General features: G+C 38.0%; 1 protein-coding gene across 2 annotated transcripts in view; it reads right to left on the bottom strand.

Moving 5' to 3' along the window:
* The window catches only part of UVRAG (UV radiation resistance associated), a 97,183-nt gene that overhangs the window by 21,705 nt on the left and 52,310 nt on the right, over nucleotides 1-23,168 (bottom strand). For both annotated transcript variants that reach the window (XM_062567451.1, XM_062567450.1), the window contains exon 13: nucleotides 9,720-9,798. In XM_062567451.1, coding sequence (XP_062423435.1) covers nucleotides 9,720-9,798 — 79 coding nt within the window. The remainder of the gene's footprint in view (nucleotides 1-9,719; nucleotides 9,799-23,168) is intronic.

The raw sequence follows: 23,168 nt of genomic DNA on the forward strand, positions 1-23,168 counted from the left end.
ATATGGTAACTTATCACCATTGATTCTTGTTATCCCACAGACAACTTATCTCCTTACTGCTCCCCTGCCTTTCACATACAGATGAATTAAAATCCTGCAGGGTGAGAGGAAATTCAAGCATGGAGTTTAGAGTACAGAAGTGATTCAGCAGGGAGGAGAGAAACTATGTTCTCTACTGACAGCATATCTAATTCTCTCTCTGATCTGTTTCAATCATATTAAGTTGCATCTTGCCCTCAAATCTACAAGAATATTAAGTATATCATCCAAATACAGCAGCAACCTGGAAAATGTTCAACAGGCTGTAATACTCTATCAAACATTTTTGAAATAGCTTTCCTGTAATTTTTAAAACTGAAGTTTGATAATAGACAATATTTAATAATGTATTCTAGTTTCACAGTAGTAGTGTTTATTGGAGATGGACCACAGGAAAATAAAATTACAGGAAACAGGAGTATGTGTTTGAGTGCCCGCAGAATACACCGTAGGACTAAACATCTAGACGAGCCAAAAGCTGTTTCTCCTCTAGGACTCTCTCTCATATTAGTGAGGCCCTTCCTGAGAGTAAATGTAATATCCCTCTGGAGAGGTTGCAAACATTAGCCTTCACGGTTCAAGTCTGGTCTCCCAGTAAGGATATGGAAAACCATTGTGAAAGACAGACTGGGGGAAAACAGCCACTTAAGTAAGTAAACTATTCCTGGGAAAAAAAAAAAAAAAAAAAAAAAAAAAAAAAAAAAAAAAAGAACTCGTGGTTAGTAGATCCCATTATATAAACATATACGGGTCCCTTTGCCATTAAAAGTGCCTCTCGTATACCACAACTGTTTTACAGAAAATATATCAAAAAAGCAATTTAGAAGATACAGCAGTTACTGGCCTCAGAAGCTTTCCCCCTTCTTCCCCCAGCCCTGTGAAGCACTCAAATAACTGAAACCATGTTTACTGTTAGGCTGTAGTCTTGCTACATTATAGCTTGATGAGCTATATGGTATAACCTTTCCAGGTTCAGGTCAGAACTCCTTAAAACTCCTCAGCATCACAAAATAACATTTATTGGATTATGAGACACGGGCACACTCACTTCCTATAACCTCATTCATCCCGAACAATTTGTATTAAAAATCATTACATCAGGCAGAGAACAAAAGGTCACATGTGCCAAAGCCAAAAGGAGAAAGACAAGTAGCATTTTGTACTTAAGTCTTTTTTTTAAAAAAAAAAAAAAAGTTTTCTTCACGTGTTTAGCTCCTCAAGCATAGTTTTGCACCACTTGAGCACACTTGGAGTTGCTTTTTAAACCTACGCACAACGTAACAGCAAAAGGATGGTAGCCTCCGAAGTATGGAGATAGGTGCACTCAACTCACCCACATTGGCCAGGCTGAAAGGTGGCACACGACCACATCTGGACTATCCCACCAGCCCAGGGATAGCTGGATACCCACAGTCATCCGCAGGGACACGTTAACTCCTTTCTGCTAGCAATGAGGTTTCATTGCTCAACAAAAGCTCAGACACATGTAGTAAAATTTCCAAGGTTTTGAAAATTTGCATATGGTCACACTGATTCCTCCCACACTTATTCACTACTCTGTTTTGACAAGTTAAATCAAAAAAAGAAACCCATAGAAACCAACAGACAATTTCCCCATTTGGTATCAGTCTACCTTTAACATCTTGCAGGATTTGCAGCATTATTTCAATACAACATAACACGGCACCTTTCAGCACTGTATGGACAATAGCAAAAGACTACAGCTCTAGCTAAAAGGGATTAGCATTTTAGCTATTTGTTCTTTTAGCCCATGTTAGGGGAAAAAACTCACGTCAAAGAATTATGTAGTTTTGGTAGCACTGGTAAAGTAGAGCTTTAAATAAAAATCAATAGATTTTTAAGCAATGACCTTCCTGAAGACAATTAGCAGCTATATTTGAAATAGAGCTTGGGTTTTTTTTCCTATTTATATAATACCAGCTTGAGAAATACTCATATAAATTATGCACATGGCCAAAGAAAGATGTCATACCTCCTTAATTTTTCAAGAGATTGAAACCACTAAATGCTTTTAAGCTTTGGGTTTCCAAGCATTCTGAACAAAAGTAAATCAGCCAACACATATTAGACACTCGTATTCCTTCTGTTGGAAAACAGCTTGCTCTAAACTTCATTCACAGTATATATAAGAAGCCTGAAAGATATTTACGGCTGATTAAGTGGCTGTCATACTCAAAGCCTTCAAAATAGGGATTGCGCCCTGTTGTGCCAAATTCTATGCAGAGAAATAACAGACAGACTTCGCCTAACAGAGCTCATCACATGCATGTTAGACTACACAATAGCAAAATAAAGCATGTGGTGGGACAGAGAAAAGAAAAACAACAGAAGCTTAGCAAAAATTCAGGAAGTGATAAACTGGTGGTCTTATGTGTTTTAACATGGATTTTTTTCACCCATGAAGAGATAGCAGCATAGCAGAAAACAAGGAGGTTCCTGAAGGAAAGGACAAGCAGATAAATGAGGTTCATTACTTCACAGATGCTAACAAATTATGATACTCAAAAGTCAAGCTTTTGTCTCCAGGGCATAAACTACTAGTTACAAAAAATTATACATTGAGTATTTCTCCTAGACTCCTACAATATGCCACAGTTTGATAACAGACATTCCACTTTCCTATCTCTTTCAGTTTCAAAAAAGCATTGTTTATACAAACTACAAAGCAGTTTAAGTTTACAAATACTAAGTGTGCATGTCAGCTTAACTATATTAGAATTCATTTTCCATTTGATTACCAGGTCTCTATTTTAAACATATACTACTTGTTAAAATCTGATTGAACAAGAATTATTGCACAGAGACAGTGACAACTACATAATACACATAAGTGACCTAAAATACAGGGCATGCATTGGGGCTCCCAAAATTTATTTGGGGAAATGGCTCTAGCCACTGCAGGCAGTGCTGGCTTTTTTGAAGACCCGTCAACTTGCAAAGAGACAGATGCTCAAGGAAGAGTTAGAAAAATGTCCACCATCCTGGTAGAAACCCAGTCCCCCCAGCTTGTCTCCTATTTCAAATATTGCTTCCTATTCTACCCATGTTGTTCAACCCAACTCACCACCTCCACACTCCTCTACAAGCCGAGCAAGAAGCACAGCTTCCAGCACTGTCTGGGCTCATGCTGCAGGTGCTGTGATCACTACAGCCCGGGGAGCACTGATCTGCTCCTCCACAGAGCAGGTTACCCTCGCTGATCAGTCAAGGTTGCCTGTGGGCAAGGATACGTGTGCTTTCATCTGAATAGAAGTGTGCTTGCATTTGCAACTAATCCAGTTTCATTTCAACTGATTTCATCTTGGCATGGGCAATAGGAAAGGAAAAAAAAGTTTTCCAACAAGTTTGCAAAAAAACCCACATATGCAAATTCCCCAATTCCTAGTGATCTGGCTAGGTATCAGCCCATTGCTACCCTAGGAGACTTTCAGGAATGTAACTTCTCCTGTAAGCCTTTGGCTCTGTGCAGCTGGAGAAGGTACTTCGTGGTTTTTCAGGTGCAGTTCCTTCCTCTTAACATTAAAATGAACGCTTGGCACTTTGCAAGGCAAGGACTCAGCTCTGGCTTCAACTTGTGCTCTTGCAAGAGCACTCTTCCCCATGCAGTCAAATTGGCCACAAATTCAGACACTGCATTCTTTCTGAATTGTACATTTTATGAACTTAGTTTAGGGGCCTCATAAAAGATGCAGTGTGTAAGTCACAGTATCCTGCGCTCAAAGGCTCGTAACCACAGCATCTACACCGATACCCACAGAACTCTTAAAGATGCTTCTATTCAATAGTGTTTACTGCCAAAACAAATTTATACTCCTAACTTTTCTGCCATTTCCCATGAAAAAAGTTTTAGTAGTTTAAAATATAAAGTTGATCTGCTCACATGTTAAATAGTCTTACAGAGCCAGGAACTGGACACCTTGCCCATTTCATGTTTAAGTGTAGAATTTCAGTGTAGTTTCCTACACATGGCACTAATACATTCCTTCAGCATTCAACTTCTGTTTCACTTAGCTATTAGAAAGATAATAGTTTGACTGCAGCTAACATTAAGAAATATTTTGCTTTTCTTCTGTGTTTCTCTGAATGTTATGTACCTCATATATTACACAACTGAAACAAAGAACATCACTCCCAGGACAGCAGCGCTCTGACAAAGAAGGACTGATTCAACATCTCTACCAGGTTATATAAAGCACGTAAATGTTGTCTGCCACCATGCGGACACAGTGACTCCAGACACGTGAAAGAATGGCTGGACACAAATTTTATTGCTTGCATCTCTAACACACTGATGTGAAAATAAACATCCTTTGGAGAACTGACAGAAGATTGTTCAAGTGACTTTTCCTGTCAAATAGTGAGGTTCATCTGTTACTAATAACTGACCGATGAAGGTAGAATCATTCTTTGGCCATGGCTGAGCAAATCATGCAAATATGAATAGGAATATCAAACTAACATCATTCAATAGCTGTCAGACAAAGCTGGATCAGAAGGGAAGTCTCATGTTGTGAGGTGAATGTGACCATGCATCCAACACTATCAGAAAAACCTTAACAGATGCAGTGCAACAAGTAAAGAAATTTCAGAAGACACAGAAATGATGCCTGAGAAGGTACAGACTGTCACCAACAACAGAGTCTCACTAACACCAGCAATTAATGGGGTAAAAATACACAAATTCACCTCATTAACTTCCTTAGGGAATCAAAGATTTGCAGAGGAGTCCAAATTCATTTGATACTCAGTTTCATAAGTTGCTTTTCAACAGCCAGTAGCTGAGGTAAGGATAGGAAGCCATCATTTCTGAGGCCATATCCACTAAAGCCAGATAGAGATAGTCTTGATAGAAATGTCCAGTAAAGTCATAGTTAGTATCATTTCTTTATATCTAATGATGCATCTACAGTGAGGCTGGGGCCAAGCAATGAAGGATCTAAGAGTGAAGGAAAAATGTATCAAAGTTGCTGGTAAGTAGCAATAGAGCTTCTTTCTTTTTACATGCCTGGGATTTGAAACTCAGACACTGCACTTTCCCCAGATACGTTCCTCCAAGGCAGCAAAGATATCCTGCATAACCAACAACCAAGAAAATAAGTCTCCTGCAAGACATGAGATAATCTCTAAACACACACACACCCCCCATGAAAAAAAGAGTGGAGCAACAATACTACTGCCCAAAGACTCGTAACGGCTCAACTTATCAGTGACCACGTTCATGGTTCATCTGAGCTGTGCATTACCTGCACTATATTCAGAGACACATGGCCATTCTCCTGCAAATGCTACCAAGTTCTTCCACATGCTGGAAACATTTGCTTATCACTCGCAAAAATCCCATGACAATTTAGCAATTCCTCAAATCTATCTGCTATAAAGGGAGATTTTCACAGCCAATCTAAACTCCCCTATTGCAAGCACCAACGTTAAGAGTTCATGTCGTTTCCTGCTAAAGCCTCACCTTCCTCAGATACTCTACACACATCAATAACTTAGCAGCTAGAGAGCTTGTGGGTCAGCTGCCTGCTGAATGATCTCCCAGCGCCTGATATTTATGAGAACTGATCCACTTCCACTTTTAGCAACTGTATTCTACTTCACCATTTATAATGCTCTGGAATGACAGTGATTTTGTTGTTGTTGTTATTACTGTTGCTGCTCTTAGACATAAGTCATTAATTTCCCTTTTAAAAATACCACACTTGTGTGCTCATTACAATCAGAGCTAAAATCTTAACTGGAAATTTATGGTCAAATCTAATATTAGCTAACAAAAAGCTACTCTGAATTTAGTAAGGACACCGATTCTACAAATAGAAAATATGAGGCCTGAAAATTTGTGCTCACGTACAGATGGAAGTTATTATGAACTCTCAGAATTAACACACATTGTTTTGACTTTGGAATGTAACAGCAAAGCAAGTTTCTCCAAATAAACGCTCTACCAAGCTAGCACTGAACTGCTTCTAATTCCAACTGAATTCTCCCGAGTGCAAGATGTGGTTTTCATTGTTATTGTCCTGCTGTTTTACTAAAACGTTCCACTTCATCCCTAGAAGAGTTTTGGTTTCAGTAATTTTATTAAATATCAACCTGATCTCACTTCTTCCCCACTCACTCTTTGCTCTCAAAAGGCTACAGGGGTGAAAAAGGTGTTGGGAAATCAAGAAAAACCTTTGTGATACTGTGGAAGCTTATAGGAATCCTTTCACAAACATTTAAGATGATGCAGGTCTTTCTGGGCTCTTGGCTTCTCATTCACTCTGATCACAAGCCCCACATGAAGGACTGAAGTAAAGCAGAGACCCGAGTTCCTCCTCTAACACTTCAGCACATTTAATGTCCTCCTGATTACAGGGTTCCTCTCAGATACTCTCCAATCTTCACAAAGCAGTCAGAGCAAGTCAATCAACTGATCCACATCATCTCCTGACACAATAACCACTTAGGACTGGCTGCATGAAGCAAGGCCAAGACCTTTGGGTGCCATTTCCTCAGAGGCTGTGAGGTTCTGCAGACAGGGAAGAGGCAGCTGCGCACTCTCCAAACTTGTTTTTGATTATGTACTTTTTTCAAACATACTTTCTGCACCCACATGAACTAAGCATACCTGGAAGTTTTTCCTCACTACAGTCTTAAGATCTTCTAAAAGCCACTTGAATTCAACAGTTCGACTCAAGCCTCCACAAAAGCATGTAAAGGATTCGAACAGTCCAAGGTTTTGTTTTTTTTTTTTAAAAAAAAAAAAAAAAAAAAATCAAATCAGCCCCTGGATACAGAACTTCTGGCACTGTGATGAACTTCTGCATGTTATTTACCTACTCTGTTAGATTTTTCACAATGCTTCAATGGAATTTCCTTGTGGCAGATCTATAAAAAGCTGTAATATTTGACCAAGAATACCAAAGTAAAGGTGACTACAACAATTTATATGGACTTCAGTAACACTTCCCTGATTAACAGTAAAAGCTCCAAAAATACTGATTTACTTTTGTTACGTTTGAATATTCAACGGCATACACTCTTAAGTATGTGAGCCACTGATGCTATACTAACCACTTTAAGCAGTTCAGCTAACACCAGTGACTCCAAGTAAATTTGGAAACTTTCTCTTTCTTAAAAAAAAAAATACATAGTTAAATTAAGCCTTCAATTACTTTTCTGAATTTAAGCATATGCCAGTGATTTCAAGAACCAATTGCAAGGACTTGGAAAGGAACCCTGCTGAATAGCCATGATTTGAACAGTTCACAGTATGTTGGAAATAGGACAAGAATAGAATCAGAACAGCAGGTTTCAGTAGGTCTAACCAGTGTAACGTCTCTGAGACAAGTCAAAGGGAAAAAAAAGAAACAAGTGATAGTTCCTACAAAAGAGATACCACAGGCACAAATGCCAACTAACCCAAACTACAAGAAAAGGAAAGGCCCAACCAACTGAGGCTCAATGAGGAGTTGGTAATTTCAGTCAAGAAAGAAGCACAAACACTTGCATCATATTACTGAAGGACAAACTGAAGACTTGAAAATGACCTCTGCAAAATTACAGAGGAATAAAAATATGAAAGGCTGAAAAGCAAAGCAAGTAATATCATGACAAGTTAATTATAAAATGAACTAATACCTTTATAAAAGTAGAGATTAAGGAAAGCATTCAATTTAATGCTAACAGAGAAAGCTATCGAATCATTAAAAGGAAAGAGTGTTTAATCCCTTTTTTGTACTAATCTCCGCTATGAAAATCAGATGTGAACAGCTGGCTATCATTACCAATACCAGCAACAGAGGCACAGTCCAGGTTAACAGCTTAGTTAAGTGAATTTTGAAGACTGGCAGGACTTGATTAACTTAATTCTATGATATTTCAGCCTTTAAGTAATTTCAGAACTATTGGAGGTTATCTTCCAAAACACACCGAGCACAAGCAAGATAACAGTAGTCTGGAAAAAGGTAAATGCAATTCAAGTTTTAAATAAACAAACAAACAAACTAAATGAAAAGATCCAGAAGTTTTACTTCAGTTGTGGCATAGGAGATGTTGAGAAAAGTGGGGAGTAGAGGAAGAGAAAACTAAGAAGAAAGGATCAAACTAGAAAATTAGAAATCAAGTATACAAAAAAAAAGAATATCGTGTTAAAAATAAAACTGTGAAACCAATCTTATTCCAAGTCTCAAAAACAGGCTAGAAACTAAGATGAATTTAAAGAAACCTTTTGACATTTTATAGCATAAAATGCTCACAAGTAGGCTGGGGAAATGGGATCTTGAAGTATTCCACAGAATGAGTGCAAAGCTAGTGAGTACTTTCTCGGTGTAGTTAACCAGTGGCTCACTGCCAAAATGGAAGCGTTAATTTAGCAGGGCTCCACTTGGGTCTATGATTTATTCAGATCACCTAAAGAAAATACTGGAGATCTGAACAAATACAGAAGAGGTTTACACACAGCGTGATGCTAAGGCTGAGTTCTCACTCTGCCTTTCCCAAGATTCATTTTTATGAAATCAGACATGATTAAAAAAAAATATAGGTACCACTTTAGGAATATTTTCAAGGTACAGCATGTAAAACACTAATTAAAGGAGTGCACAAATATAGAAAGGGCTATTTTGCTGCTACTCAGAAGAGGCTTGAGGATTGCAGGGTGCAGCGAATCACACAAAGTTAGCAGTACTAGACCTACAAACCTACTGGGACATACGAACAGAGGAAAACAGCAAGACCTCTGAAGCACTTCTCTGATCCCACTCAGCAATTTGAAGGCAACTCAGCTGAACACTGTATCCAGTTTTGGGCACTGCACTTCAATAAAAACGTGGATCAGATTGAGAATAGGCAAGCAGCAAGAATGCACAGAAATCAAGAAATATGGCCCACGAGACAACACCTAAGAACAGAGATTATCTTCCAACACATAGAAGTTTGTTCATTTAATTCTCTTTCCAGATTAAGTAATTCTCTAGTTAAAAAGAAGCAAGAACAGCCAAGCAGTGGGATAGAGTACTTCGACGACAAGGTTTCCTTCGCAGGGAGCTAAACAAGCATCTGTCAGGGATGGCATAAGAGCAGCTGACTCTGCCCCAGGGCAGGGACATTGGTCAAGACACCTTCTCAAGTTCCCTTACAGACTAGCTTTTAAAAATTTTCTGAATTCCATATTAAACTCATTAGTACTACCTCAAGTAAAGGATGATTAGAGGACTCTTTTTCAAGTCATGTACCTGCAAGACCTGAGAAAATGCAACAAGCTAGAAAATCTCATCATTTAAGTAAAGGAACAGAAAGCTAGTCAGAGCAGTAATATCACAAAATTAAAGATAGAGCAATGAGAATGAAATTAATGGATCTTTGAGTATAACAGAACAACAAAAACATCAGAAAACATTTAAAATTTTCAAAACAGTACAACATACACATAGCATTTACAATTTGAAAAGGAAAAGCTTCATGGTTCTCTAAGCACTGCAGAAGATAATCTCAAGCACAAAGCTGTAAGGTAAGCAAAGCCAATGAGCTGAAGAACACCTCCAAGAATTCACAGATGTTCTCCACAGAGAACAGCACTGTAGCTGAAGCCTCCAAAGAGATGCATATTCATGCCACATTGACATGAAGCAGACGGTACATACTGCATTAAGAAAACCCCCAGAAAATATACCAACCTGTGCTATATTTTTGTTGAGAAGATACACTCCGTATTCAAACTGAAGCTTCTCTCCTCCTTTTGGATATAGAGGAAATCTGATGAGAAAGGAAAAAAAGAAATATATTTAAGGTGAAGTTATCCAAATGTATAAGTAAACCTTAAAAAGCCAGACTCCCTTTCCTTAAGGGCAAAGAATTAAAGAGCTCCAAAAAAAAAAAAAAAAAAAAAAAAAAAAAAACAAAAACAGATGCACTAAAACCACCCCCATCCCTAGCAGGACATGCTGGGGAATTCTGCTGCTTTAGTAGATCATAGATCAGCCTCTTAAACTGACACCAAAATTCATTCCATTGATTCTGTTTTCTGAAGTGCTACTCCAGGTTTTGCTTTATAATCCTGCTAATGACACATTGTTTCTCTGACTAAATGAAGAATGTTTTAAACAGCACAGAAGATAGCAAACTCCACCTTATCTTTGTATTCAGCAGTTTTCATTCGCTTAGTTCATTTCCAAATAGAAAACACTTTATATGAAAGAAAAAACTGTCTCATTTTCACTAAATTATTTTGAGATTGAAAAGGAGTACAAATCCCTTTACACTCAGAAGACATTTGCAGGCCTGTAGACCAACACTGCAGAAAAAACATTTAAGAGTTCATAGGCAACTCCTCATCTTTGTGCGCTCCCCATCCCATTTAAACCCTCCAGCCTTCTTGGACATTTATCCCTATAACCTTCCCCACTTTTCCTGCTCTCATATTAGCATTCTCTTCTGAAAACCTCTCCTTTCAACAAGCTTCAAATATGTACCAAAGGCTCAAACCAATTATTGCATCCTAGCTCATTACAGCCCTCAAAAATTACTATATTCCTTACGTTTATTCCTGCTCTCTAATATATAAACCATTTTTCAGAATTCTAAATGCACAGATCTAGCTGATTGTCTATAGGAAAGTGGCACAGCTTATTTCTCTCTCAACTGCTGCTTGAGATGAAAGAATCGTCCTTCTAGTCCGTAAAGCATCAAAAGTTGTTTAGCACACTGCATTACAATAAATGGTTTTAACTGATCTGTTCTACAAATCTTTGCCTCAAACAAGGCAGTTACCATGAATAGTCTAAATGTCTGTAAGCTACATTTCTTACGGTCATCTTTTTTGTTTGTTTGTTTTTTAATCCTTAAATTTTATCAGGTCACAAGGGTTAATAAAGTAACTTCAGAACAATCTAAAACTTATGTTTATGGCAACTACACCATGAAACAAGCTTTTGGGTCTCCAAAGAATTGTATGTTTTATAGTTCCTAATCAAAATGCTGAGGGTATTATCTGCAGAAAACCTGCATTACATCAGAAACCAAATCCTATCTCAAAATTAAGACAATAAATACAGGAGATCGGTATCTACTAGAAAAAATACACATTCTGGAGATGTGATTACATAGAGGGTATTTTAGCATCAGACAAAATCTTCACTGCAGCCCCACTACAGGAAACATTTGCAACATTTAAGGATAATTCTATAGAGCCATTAGAAGTAAAGGTTAATGGGTCATCATCACAGCAGATCAAATATTAAGACATCAGCTTCAAGTTTTATGCTACTTTCAAACCCACTAGGTCACTTCAAGTTGAGGAATATAAAAATTACTCTGAATAGCATATATCTAGCTTACCTTACTTAACAGATCTATAAATCCAACTTGCTCCCATTATAAGCAAGCAAGCCTTTCAAAATAAACACATCCCACAAGAATTTCACCACACACCATCCTAAGTGTAAAATACAAATCAAAAAATTCATTTCAATATCTACAATTACACTAACCAATGAAGCAGAATTTAGATTTAAAGGATACCTTTACAGTTAACAGCATAAAGTTCACTCAGGCTTGACAATAAAAGCAGTTAGAAACAAGCCAAATTTTACTGTAAGACAGTATTTCATTAAGGTACTACTAATGGGAACACACATATTCTCTATTATTGGACACAGAGCTCTTCAATATGTGCAGTTTAGAATAAAAGACACAAACTGTTTAACAGTGCTTCCTACCATCTCCCCCACACAATTTCTTGTAAGTGGTGAAGATTAAGCGTTTCTGTTCATCAGGTTTGCCTTCCTTATTGGCTAACATTCATAATTCTCCCCTCTAACTTCCACTAATTAATCTTGAAAGAATCTAAACTACATAATTCTCATGTCAACTTTTATAACGCAGCAAGTTACGTAGAATTCTTGAAAACTATCACTGTATGTCTGTACATGCACATTTATGACATACAGAAAACTATTACTAGTTCTTTTGTGTATTATCTTGCTTGTCTCTTAGGCAAGGTCACAAGCAATAAACTTAAAGGATGGGAACCATGACATTTTACATAGTGCTTTATTGAGTATAATTGAATGCAACTTTAACTGTTGGCTCTCTATAAGAAATTATTCTTTTTGCCGGTTTCTTCTACATGACTATAAATTAAATCTCACTTTGGCATGCTGTACAAAGTTTGCAATGTAAAGTTTTAGTTACATTTGGTCAAAAGTTACATTCAAAAACTACTTTAGTATTTTATACTCACAAAACCCTTGATAAAATGCAAAACACCATCTGCTTGCCCATTCTACTCCAATATCTACCTACCTTGTACCCACTCTTGCTGATCTGCTTGAAAACTCCAACACCTCCCTCTCCCCCCCCACAAAAAACACAAAGTCTCATTAAGCTACTTTAAAGCAGGAAAGGTAGACTCTTGCTTTAAGATGATAAATCCAAAGAAACATATTTGATATATTTGGGAGGGACGCGAGAAGGAAACCACACAATCCACAATGTTGAGTAAGCACTGGCACAGACTGAGAGGAGTTAAGAAGCAGCAGGGTAAGCTATGCCCGTTTAAACTATGTCCTCTTAGACAAACTGGCAAAGAAAGGCTACATAGACAGACAATAGAGATGGACTGAAAAGTGTCTGAACCTCCAGGCTCAAAGGGCTGTGATCAGCAGCACAGAGTCCAGCCACAGGGATTGATGTTCAGGTTAATACTGCTTAACAGCCATTAATGACCTGGATGAGGGGGCAGAGTACACCCTCAGCAAGTTTATAGATGATGCAAAACAGGGAGGAGCAGTTTATAGACCGCATGGATGTGCAACCATTAAAAGGGACCTCAACTGGCTGGAGAAAGGAGCCCAGAGAAATCTCTGGATGTCCAAATGGAAATGTCAAGTTCTGCACTGGGACAGGCTAGGGAATAACAAGCTAGAAAGTAGCTTTACAAAGCAGAACCTAGGTGTCCTGGTCCTAGTCAACAAATTGGGCATGAACCAGAAATGCACCCTCACAAAGGCAGCCAACAGTATCCTGGGCTGGATTAGGAAACCGCTGGCAAGGATGTGATGCTTCCCTTCTACTCAGCACCAGTGAGACCACATCTGAAATGCTATATCCAATGTTGAGCTCGCGGTACAACACAGACACTGACATACTGGAGCAAAGGGTCACAAAGATGATTAAGGGATTAGAGCATCTGTCATATGAGGAAAGGCGACACAACTGGGATTCTTTAGCCTGGCAAAGAGAAGGCTTAGGGGGAAATCTCAGTGCATATAAAGGAAATGGAGCCAGACTCTTCTCAGTGATGTCCAGTGAAAGACAAAAGGCAATGGGCACCAACTGAAATATAGAAAGTTCTATTTAACATAAGAAAAAAAATCTTTTACTGAGTGGTCAAACACTGGAACAGGTTGCCTGGAAAGCTTACCGAGTCTCAGTCCTCGGACATGTTCAAAACCTGACTGGACACGATCCTGAGCAACCTGCTGTAACTGATTCTGTACTAACCGTGACGGGGTTGGACTAGATGATCTCTAGATGTCCTTTTCAAAGTCAACTATTCTGTGATACCTGTGACACTGTTCTGGCAAAGATATCATACTAGCAGGCAGTAATTATGAAAGCAGCTTCCAAGCACGTCCTTGTTTAAAAAAAGTTGACATTTATCTTGTGACTATGAAATATAACTTTTCATTGATGCAGACGATTTACAAGAGAGGCCTAACAGAATATCTGCTGTAAACTCTGGTTGTATTTATTTCAATATACAAAGAGCACATCACTCAATGACAGAGTATAACCAACAATAATTTGGCTCATGACAGAGAACATTAACTTGATAGAAGAAAAAAAGCAAGTAAAAAGTTAGTCCACGTGGGAGTCAACTCTGCACCTCATGTTTCCACTGCATTAATCCCTAAAATCAATACTGTTCTTGCTCCACCCAAGGAGTTTGATGTCAGTAAAGATAAGAGCCTGTACTGAGGAAATAGCACAAGCCAGTAGTGATCTATCACAACTGTACCAAAGATGCTAAAAAGTGTCTCACTCCAAATTCAAAAGATGGAGAGTCCTATACAGAAGTGATCCAAACCGCACAAGACATTTTTAACAAGATGCTCAATATATGCATTTAAGATCTAAGATAACACGAAGATTCTCAATCTTAAAAGCTTAGGTTTGTTTTTCCAGTTTAATGCTTTCCCATTTAATCTCAAAGCACAGTGACAAATGCAAATGGATTTTTTTTTTTTTTTTTTTTGATTCCTCTGAGTCATCTGTTCTCTTTCACAAGAATTACTGGGATGACAAGTGTTACCCAGCTGCAGGAACAGAGGCAATCCCATAACAAGTTTCAAAAAATACACATGCACTACATTTTTAGACACTTAGCTCACCTCCCTCTCACTTCCCTTCTCATGGCATATTACTTTGGACAAAAGTGTTATTCTTCTACTTGTGATACCACAATGACAGAACAGTTTCTTCCACAGTGAACTTGTACAAGATCATGCTTACAGCCACAAAGCACACTCAAGGCTTATACTAACACTAACATCCCTAAGACAAAACCTTTCTAGTCACACACAGTTTGTTTCTGTTTCTCCTTGGAGCCAGTAAAAACCTTCATGGAGGGGGCTAAAAGCCACTTTTAGTCAACTCCAAGAAATTTCATTTTAGTTGAGTCAGAATAAAAAATGGCAACTAAACTGCCTCCAGCTTACCTCTCCCCCATCTCCTGGGCTTGCTGGGTTTCTAATGATAGAGATCTTCTCTCTTCCTGGAATCTTAATTCCAACAAGCAGAATCAACTGCTTTATTTCAACCCACCCCCTACCAATTACTGCCACATCTCCTATGCACGGGCCAAGTGCTGGATAAAGAATAATCCTGCTTAAATTTTGTCTAAAAGATGGGCACAGAAATCAGAAAGCAGCACATGTTAACAACTACCCAAGAAAGTCTCCTTTTCTATTGAAGCATCCGTGAGTCAAAGATAATTTCTTAGCATAAAATTCTGTGTTTAACACATGATGCCACAACCACTAAGCAGTTTTAAGAATAAAGAACTGCTGGCTTTTCAAAGCATACAGGTAAGCTTAGTTTCAGTTTTACACACAAGGAGGATTTGCTGATAGGCAATAAGTAAGCAAACAAGTATTAGTAGGTCAAGGCTTAAAGTTCTGCTCATCTATATGATCAAACATACTGGCTCCCAAGAAACACAGGTGAGCCAGGCACACCAAGTCAAAACTTACACTCAAGCATAAGAGCAAGAGGAAGAATCTCTCATTTCCTTGTAAAATGCCCTAGCAAACAGGAGTAGAAATAGGAAAAAGTCTTGGATAAAAGTGCAGTGGTTAAGTGGAGCGCCAGCATTGTGTCTACAGTGTAAACTAACACTGATGTGAAAGTTTCTAGAGCACTGAGTCTCATTAAATCCTCCCAAAAGATCTGTGAAATGAAAAAGGTGAGGCAAAGGTTACAATGCTTTTTTCACTATAACTGAGAGGAAAAGTAATCCCAAGTCAGTCTTTAAAAAAAAAAAAAAAAAAAAAAAAAAAAAAAAAAAAAAAGACAGGCCTGAGAGTCTGCTCTTTTTAGAAGTTCAAACTGCCAAACCAGCACCTTACCATTAAGGTAAGACTTTAATTCTGTGTTCTTAAGGATCTTGCAACACTTCATAGTTAATAAGATCTTAAAATCAGTAGTCAGTGTGAACACTTGCAAAAAGAAATACCATTCTGAAATGTATTAGTTTTATAGGTACCCAAATACACCATCAACAGGATTCTTAGGCCATTACTTTGGAATCAGTCTTCAAGATTTTTTCCTAACATGGCATTTGATCAAGCAGTATACATCTCAGACAGTAACATGCAGCTGTATCTGTAAGAAACTAAAGAAGTGAAAAGTATAATCTTACGACAGTAGATCACATTAAGGTTACAAAGAATGTAGACATGACAATTGTCAACTTAGCCTTAAGAGGTTTTTTTTGTTTTGTTTTGTTTTTTTTTAAAGTGTTTGCACTTCCAGTTAACGTAGAAAATTAACGAAGGCTGACTACCACTTCCACTCCTGCTGAGCTAAATCAGGGCAGATTTACATTTTCATTCAAGATGTATTCCTGCTCATGTCTAAAAATTCTCGTGGTCCAGAGGCACCTACAGGATCTGCAGACAGGAGTGCCAATGCACGCTTTTACCAGCTGCGACTGCCCAGGGGACTGAAGCCCTTTATTTTGACAGGCTCCGCGGTTGTAAGACATGTCTCTGCAGTAATCTCATCTTGAAGCTGCAGAGTGACCCATCACACCACCAACTGTTGCTCCATGTTGCTGTAACTACCTGTTGACTCACAGACACAGGCAGATCTCCTCATAATTATAAAGCTACAAGCACCAGGAAACCTGAACTTACCTTAGAGACCAGGTAATGTAACAATAGCTGAGGCACAGGGTCACGTATAAATGACATCTAAACAAACTCCATCCCTCGCCTTGAGGTGGAAACTGTCTAAATTTTGCAAGGTTCATTTCAGCTTTATTTTCTATGATTCAAGGCACGATGAAGATCATTGCATCTGTGCTGCTGAAAGCAAGTTTTAGAAATTCCAGGGATAAATTGTAGAGAAAAAGAGCTCTTGCAAACATTTTTCAGAATTGCAGTTCAAGGTGAGATGCCTATAGTTGGATCAATCCGGTTTGCTTCTTTTTAAAAATAAAAGTTTCTTTTTCAAAAAGAAAGTTATCTTCCTCTGCGGAGAAGTCTTTCTTTCTCCCTTCTCCCATATCCTCTTACTAAACTCTGAATTTATAGACTAAACCTTGTTAAACAGCATAGGCAGAAAGTTTGTTATTACAGTGTCTCCAAAACTCCTTACTAACACTGATGTACTTAAAAGTCAAAAACAAACAAACAAAAAAAACAAATAGACTACAAAAAAGATCTTTAAAAGGCTGCTTATGTCACCCAGAACTATCAATTCTGGACCAGACCAGAGGTCTGTTTTAAGCATTAGAATCACCATTCTCGCAACTTAAATAATGCAACTGTCAAAATCTTTCTACCATAACCACCAAGAACTTCTCTTCCCCTATCCACCTTTGTGAGCTGACCTTAGATAAGTACCTACCAGGCAACAAGATCTATTTTAATTTTATATCCTAAACAAATATGCTGTTCTACAGTGTAACTTATATGTTTGATGAACTTGAACATCACTACAAGACTGTTCAAGTCAGATGTTAAATGTCAAGAAAAGCTGATCGGAATCCTATTCCATGCCTTTATTTCAGGCCTCAAGGCTCTTACGAATTCAAGTCTAAATATCTTTACAGCTGAGCTTTGTGATTCATGAACTCCTCTGTTTTTACCTAGAAAAAAAAATCACATACGTACCAATGTATTGGTGGCTGATTTTTATCATCTATAGTTTATATTAAAGACAGGCAGCTATTTCAAAAGTTTAAGAAATTGTTTAACTGCTTTCACCTGCTTCTACTTCGGCATTACACCATATGTTTTAGGTCTTTTAATCTCTCTCCTGTTCAGTTCTTTTGCCATATCACAAATTATATTAATGTCTGAAAATTTAATCTCCCCTTCGGAAAGTCTTTGAGCAAGAATTCAGTGAAGTAATGATTTTGCTCATCACCTCTTTAGCTTGTGAGGATAAAAAGTGTAAGTGTGGCACAATTTAAATAGCACCCAGTTTGGCAAACCTAGGCAAATTTCTTTGGAATTGTGTTAGATAAGCTAAATTTTCAAAGTGATGTAAAAGTTTAAAGACTACTAATATACGTAGTTTTACAAACTAAGGTAAAAGTAGTGTATAAAATGAAAAGTATATTTTCCAGGCTGAAAAAATGCCCCCATACAAAGCTTACCTCAATAAGCCCTAAGCAGAGCCTACTGTCTGTGGCACGATACACTTGACAAAAAGAGAGGTATTTATCAGTTCAAGATAGGAGACCATTTTTGTCTTCAAAAACTGTTTCTGGATGTTTCACAGCATTGAATAACTATTGAACCTTCACTTTTGTAAGCACTATAAGAATATTTTTGAAGTTGTAGTTATGGCGTCAGAAAATAGCAGATTTACAGGTCTTTTTCCCCCTCTGACTGCAACGTCACGAGACAAACCCGAACATATCCTGAGCATATCCATAAGCTTTTGGAATCCAGCAAGCTCATGTCCAAATTAACTAAAAAAGATGTTGAATGCATTTCACAGGTAATATTTATTTACCTGTAAGTTAACTGATACCAGAAAGGCAGTTGATCAAGCATATGAAGCCAACACGGTTAGGCTTTTCACATCATCAGATTTAATGCACCTTTGACTACGTCCTGAGCGCTCTGCCACTGAATTTGTCACAGAATAAGCTTGACGTGGCTTTTCTTCCTTCATTTCCTATCTTTGAAGACAGTAAGCAGAATGGCTGCAGTGAGATGAGTGTACAGCAGACTTGGCAGAACGCAGCTGAAACCCAATTATTCACTATTATACAGATAAAGAACTGATGTAATTTCTGTGACTACAACAGTCACTGGTCTGATAGCAGAGAACCATCCATCAGATCTAGGGAACAACGGTGCCTCACACAACAGTACCAAAAAATATGGCAGTTTCGGAAATGAAGAATTTCAGGCTTAAATCCGTTGATAGAACTAAATAGCCCACACTAGACAAGATAACGCCCTGGAAAAGTCACAAGTTCTTGCTTGATATGATCTGAAGTATGAGGAGTGTACAAAAACTAGGTTTAATTAAGTATTTACTGAAGTTATTTCAACCTCATCCCCTTTAGAGGGGACGGGAGGACAGAGAGGAAGGAGCTAGCGAAGAACCTTCAACCCAGCCACATCCTGTTCTCTCACTGTAAAGGAATGTTGTATCAAGAGAAGAAAAATCATTTCAAAGTGTTGGGACTTTTCTGAACCAGAATAAACCAAGCCTTAGGAGCCTGAAGTGAGAAGGGTTACCATTCTCCAACCAGCTTGCTCGAAACCCTCTATTCTCCAAGGGGCTTCCTGATGCAAATATTAGGAAAAACAGGCTGCTCAAGAGCCACAGACACCACGATACCCGGCACCTCAGCCACCCGGCAGTCTAACAGAAGGTCACAGTGCAAGAAGCTTTGGCGGCATAGCCAAGGCATCTGCAGCAAGACTAAGTACCAAAACAGGTAAGATGACCAGAAATCCATTTTGAAACCTATTTCCTTCCCAGATAAGCTGCACTGAAGTTGCAGCTGCTTCAAAACAGAGACTGGCATGGGTCTTAAGTGACATGCTCAAACAGCTGGGTCCTTGTTGGAAGGAACACAGCAAAGACTCAGAAATATGAAACTGCCTTCAAAACCAGACTTAATCATAGAGATGCATCACAACATTGTACATCCTTTTTAAATCAGGCTACCAGTTGATGGTGAAGGCCATAAACTTACCTTAGAGTGACTGCTAGTCTACAAGGAAGAGTTAACTAAGTCTGCCAATGATCAGCAAGTTTTTAAGAAGTGTTAAGTAAAAACGTAAGATCACTACGTGGTGAGCAAAGCTGAAATCAAACAATTGCAGAGAAAAAAAGTACGAGACATACACTTTGTTTCTGTAGATAAGAGATTAAAACAGATATGAATCACAAATCACAAGTGACTTCAGATTTCATTACTGTATGGTTTTAGTTTCTACTTGGGGAAAAAAGCTAAATTTGTAACACAAACTTGGTGACAAAAATACAGACTGTCAAGGGGAAAAAAAAAAGCCTGTCCTCATGCAAACTTTACACAAAGATAATTAGTTTACTGGGAAACTAAAACACATCAGCAGTTTAACTTTATAAAGCATGTTTCCAAAACGCCTGTATGAATAGCTCAATACTAAGATAATCAAAAGCAGAGGCACTGCCATCTTTCTATTAAGTGTAACTGTTGCAACCTTGCTCTTGGTGAATGTGCAATAGCTTCAATATGTATAAACTGTATACAGAAAAAGAAACCATTTAAAGACTCAGATTATGAAAGTCAGACAGTTCTCGATAACAGTCACCCATTTATAAAAAAGAGCATTCTACTAGTTCAGCAAGTAACACTTTCAGACACCTAAAAAGCATAGTTAGCAATTTGTGCAACAAGTGACATTGATGGTTTTCTGCAGATTATGCATATCAATGAATTCAGGCTTAAATTCAAGGCTTGCTACATACATGCTGTGATGGATAACACAATGCAAGGACTATCCATAAGGACAAAGCAGACAACTTTGCTATCAGAACTTTAAATCTTCCTGCCATAGAAGGATCATTTTTAACTAGAAGACACTTCACATAGGTCAAGTCCCCCACTATTGAAAAATGAAGTACTGTTTAGAAAAATAATCTCATCAGGAGTATAGTGTTCCAATGGGAGTAAAGCAAGCTAGCATTTCTGCATAGAAACATTTTTCAGCTGTAAATGTCTGGGGTCAGTGGTCTCTTCTACTGCAATAAACAAACTCGGCTTTTCTCAGACTGGCCAGGAGAATAAAAAAAAAAAAAAAAAAAAAAGGAAAAAAAAGAATCAGCTTCCAGAACCACAGTTCTGTAAAGTAGCATATAAATTTATTAAGGGACATCTTAGTTTTTAATCCATGGACAGTAATATTTGCCGACTCAGTGAAGGTAAAAAGCACTGATTATTTCTGTGATCAAGAATAAAATAAGCCTGCTTTCTAGATAAATACCCTCAAGAATGCGGAACATAAAACACAGTTCAAGATAAGTTCATGGCAAAAAGCATTCTTTAAGCAATATAGTTGGACACTTAACACACACTCAATCTACCACAAAGAATCAGCTTGGTTTGACAGCTATTCGGTTTCTCAACAAGGCATCTCCCTCCATCTGATTTGAGGTTGCCAAGATTTCTTCCCAAAGTCGCCATTTTTATCATCTCAGACAAAGTATCCAACATGATTAAAGATTTCTCTATCTGGTTGAAAGATGTTAGTATGTCAGTGAAAAGTTACTCTTCACTTGCTTAGTGCTGTGATTTTTCAGCATGGTAGTAGATAAGTCACAGCATAAAACAGTAACCATCTCCAGTTGTAGTAGGTCTACAACTCCGTCATTCAAATTTCATGTTGCTTGAAACAGGAGCTAGAACACATTAGTGAGGACAACTCTTAGACAAAGCTCATTCAACAAGTAATTTCTAAAAGCTCCAAAGTTACCCATAGGCCTGCTCAGTCACGCTTAGCTCCTCTCATTTGCAAAGCTGGCTTTTCACACTTACAAGAAACAAAAGAGAATTAGTTTTGATACAAGCTTTGTTTTAATCATGCTTCCAATACTCCAGTTTTTATTACCCAGTAGTTTGTGAAATATATACACTGTACAATTGAAGCATCTTTTCAGTGCAAATGAGTAAATATGCTAGTGTTGCATTCAAATGTTGCTTCAACACGTGAAGGTTAGAAGCACATCTATCCTGACTATTCTTATTTTTTCCATCTATTCTGAAATTTGGCCCCTTAAACTCATTAAAAACATCTCATACTAGGGTAAACCTATCTGCTGGTCAGAATTAAATGGTAAAAATTGCATGTTTTTATGTAGTATGCAAGTATTCATTGCATACTACACCATGCTGCAGCTCTTTGACTCAGCACTTGCATGTTGGATTTAGCTGACCAGGAGCAGTCTTAGAATAATTCCACTCATAACTTAACATCACTGAGAAATCTAAGTACTCTGATGACCTGACGACAGCATCTGTATTTTATGTTTGATGCATTCTTCAGATGCAAGAGACAGCCTCAACCTAGTGAAAGGTGACTTCTTTTTTTTAATCATCATCTTTTTCACCTGCCACGTGGGCTACAAGCTTTCAGCACCTAGAGAATTACTGCCAGTTTGGAGTGCTGACATGCCTCTGATACGAGGTTGGACACACTCGGGCTCGTCTTACGGATAAAGTCTCACCCCAGCAGTTCTCTATGACCATGGCTCGTCATAGCAAATTTTTGAAAGCTTACCTAAACAATAATATGAAAACTGACTGTGAATTACAGTCTAACGCAATCAAAGTTTGCAGTAACAGTGAAGCTGAGCTTCAGGAAAAGGCATCTTGAGGTATAATCCATCACAGAAATTATTTCCAGAGAATTACTTCTAGATCTGATGTGACACCTTTGACTGCAAACAGCATGTAATTTTGATTCTGTTTTCTATGAGAGCAGTAGAGCAGACAAACAGACGTTAATGAACATAACAGATGTTTCCCATGTTTAATGGCAACAGAAGGTGTTCAGAGAAGACTGCTATTAGCATAATTTACAAAACCATTTAGAACAGAAGCAATTCCAACTAAGCAAGTCAGTAAACTAATCATGAAACTGCTTACTGTTTCCAGTTATTCAACAAAAATGCAAGTAGCTTGTATAAATTTTTTTAAGCACTTCAGTTGTTGTTCAATCTTACTTCACATAAAAATTCTAGCTCTTACAGCTGTTTGTCCAGAAAAAAAATCGTTAATTGTCCAACATTTTTTTCTGAAGTTCAATTTCAGCTCACAAGATGGAGATCTGACAATGAAAAAGGTCTAGTCCTACTTGTCAGTGTCCCTGTTGGCAAAGCCAAGTCCTTAGGGCAACAAAAAAGTTGCATGCTAAATTTCACTTCTCCTTATATTGTTTTTCATAACTGCAAACAATAGAACATAACTGAAAAAAAAAAAGTAAGGTATCACAGCTGTTTGTGAATCCTTTCCCTAAGTCTGCTGGTGTCTGTATATGTCAAGGAAAGTGGAAGAAAAGACCTTAAACCTTCTAAAATGGTAAGAAGTCAAAGAAACCTTAGAGTAGGTTACTATAACCTTGGGTCAACTAATGCCAAATATTCATGATGTGAACTGTGGAGATTTTACCGGCATGTAAGAAAATAAGACTAGACCATCCCAAAGGATCTTTGAGCATGTCTCTAACTACGATTATCAGGAAAGGTACAGACAAGAACACACAACATGGCAAGGCTGGATCAGCCCTTCCCCAAAGGCACTTCTTCCAGCTCTTGGTAACAGACAGCTTGTAGTATTCAGCCTCTGTTTACTATTACTACTACAAAGAAATGACGACAAAGTTATTTCT

The sequence above is a fragment of the Rhea pennata genome, chromosome 1 (genome assembly GCF_028389875.1).
Source record: "Rhea pennata isolate bPtePen1 chromosome 1, bPtePen1.pri, whole genome shotgun sequence".
Lineage (NCBI taxonomy): Eukaryota > Metazoa > Chordata > Aves > Rheiformes > Rheidae > Rhea > Rhea pennata.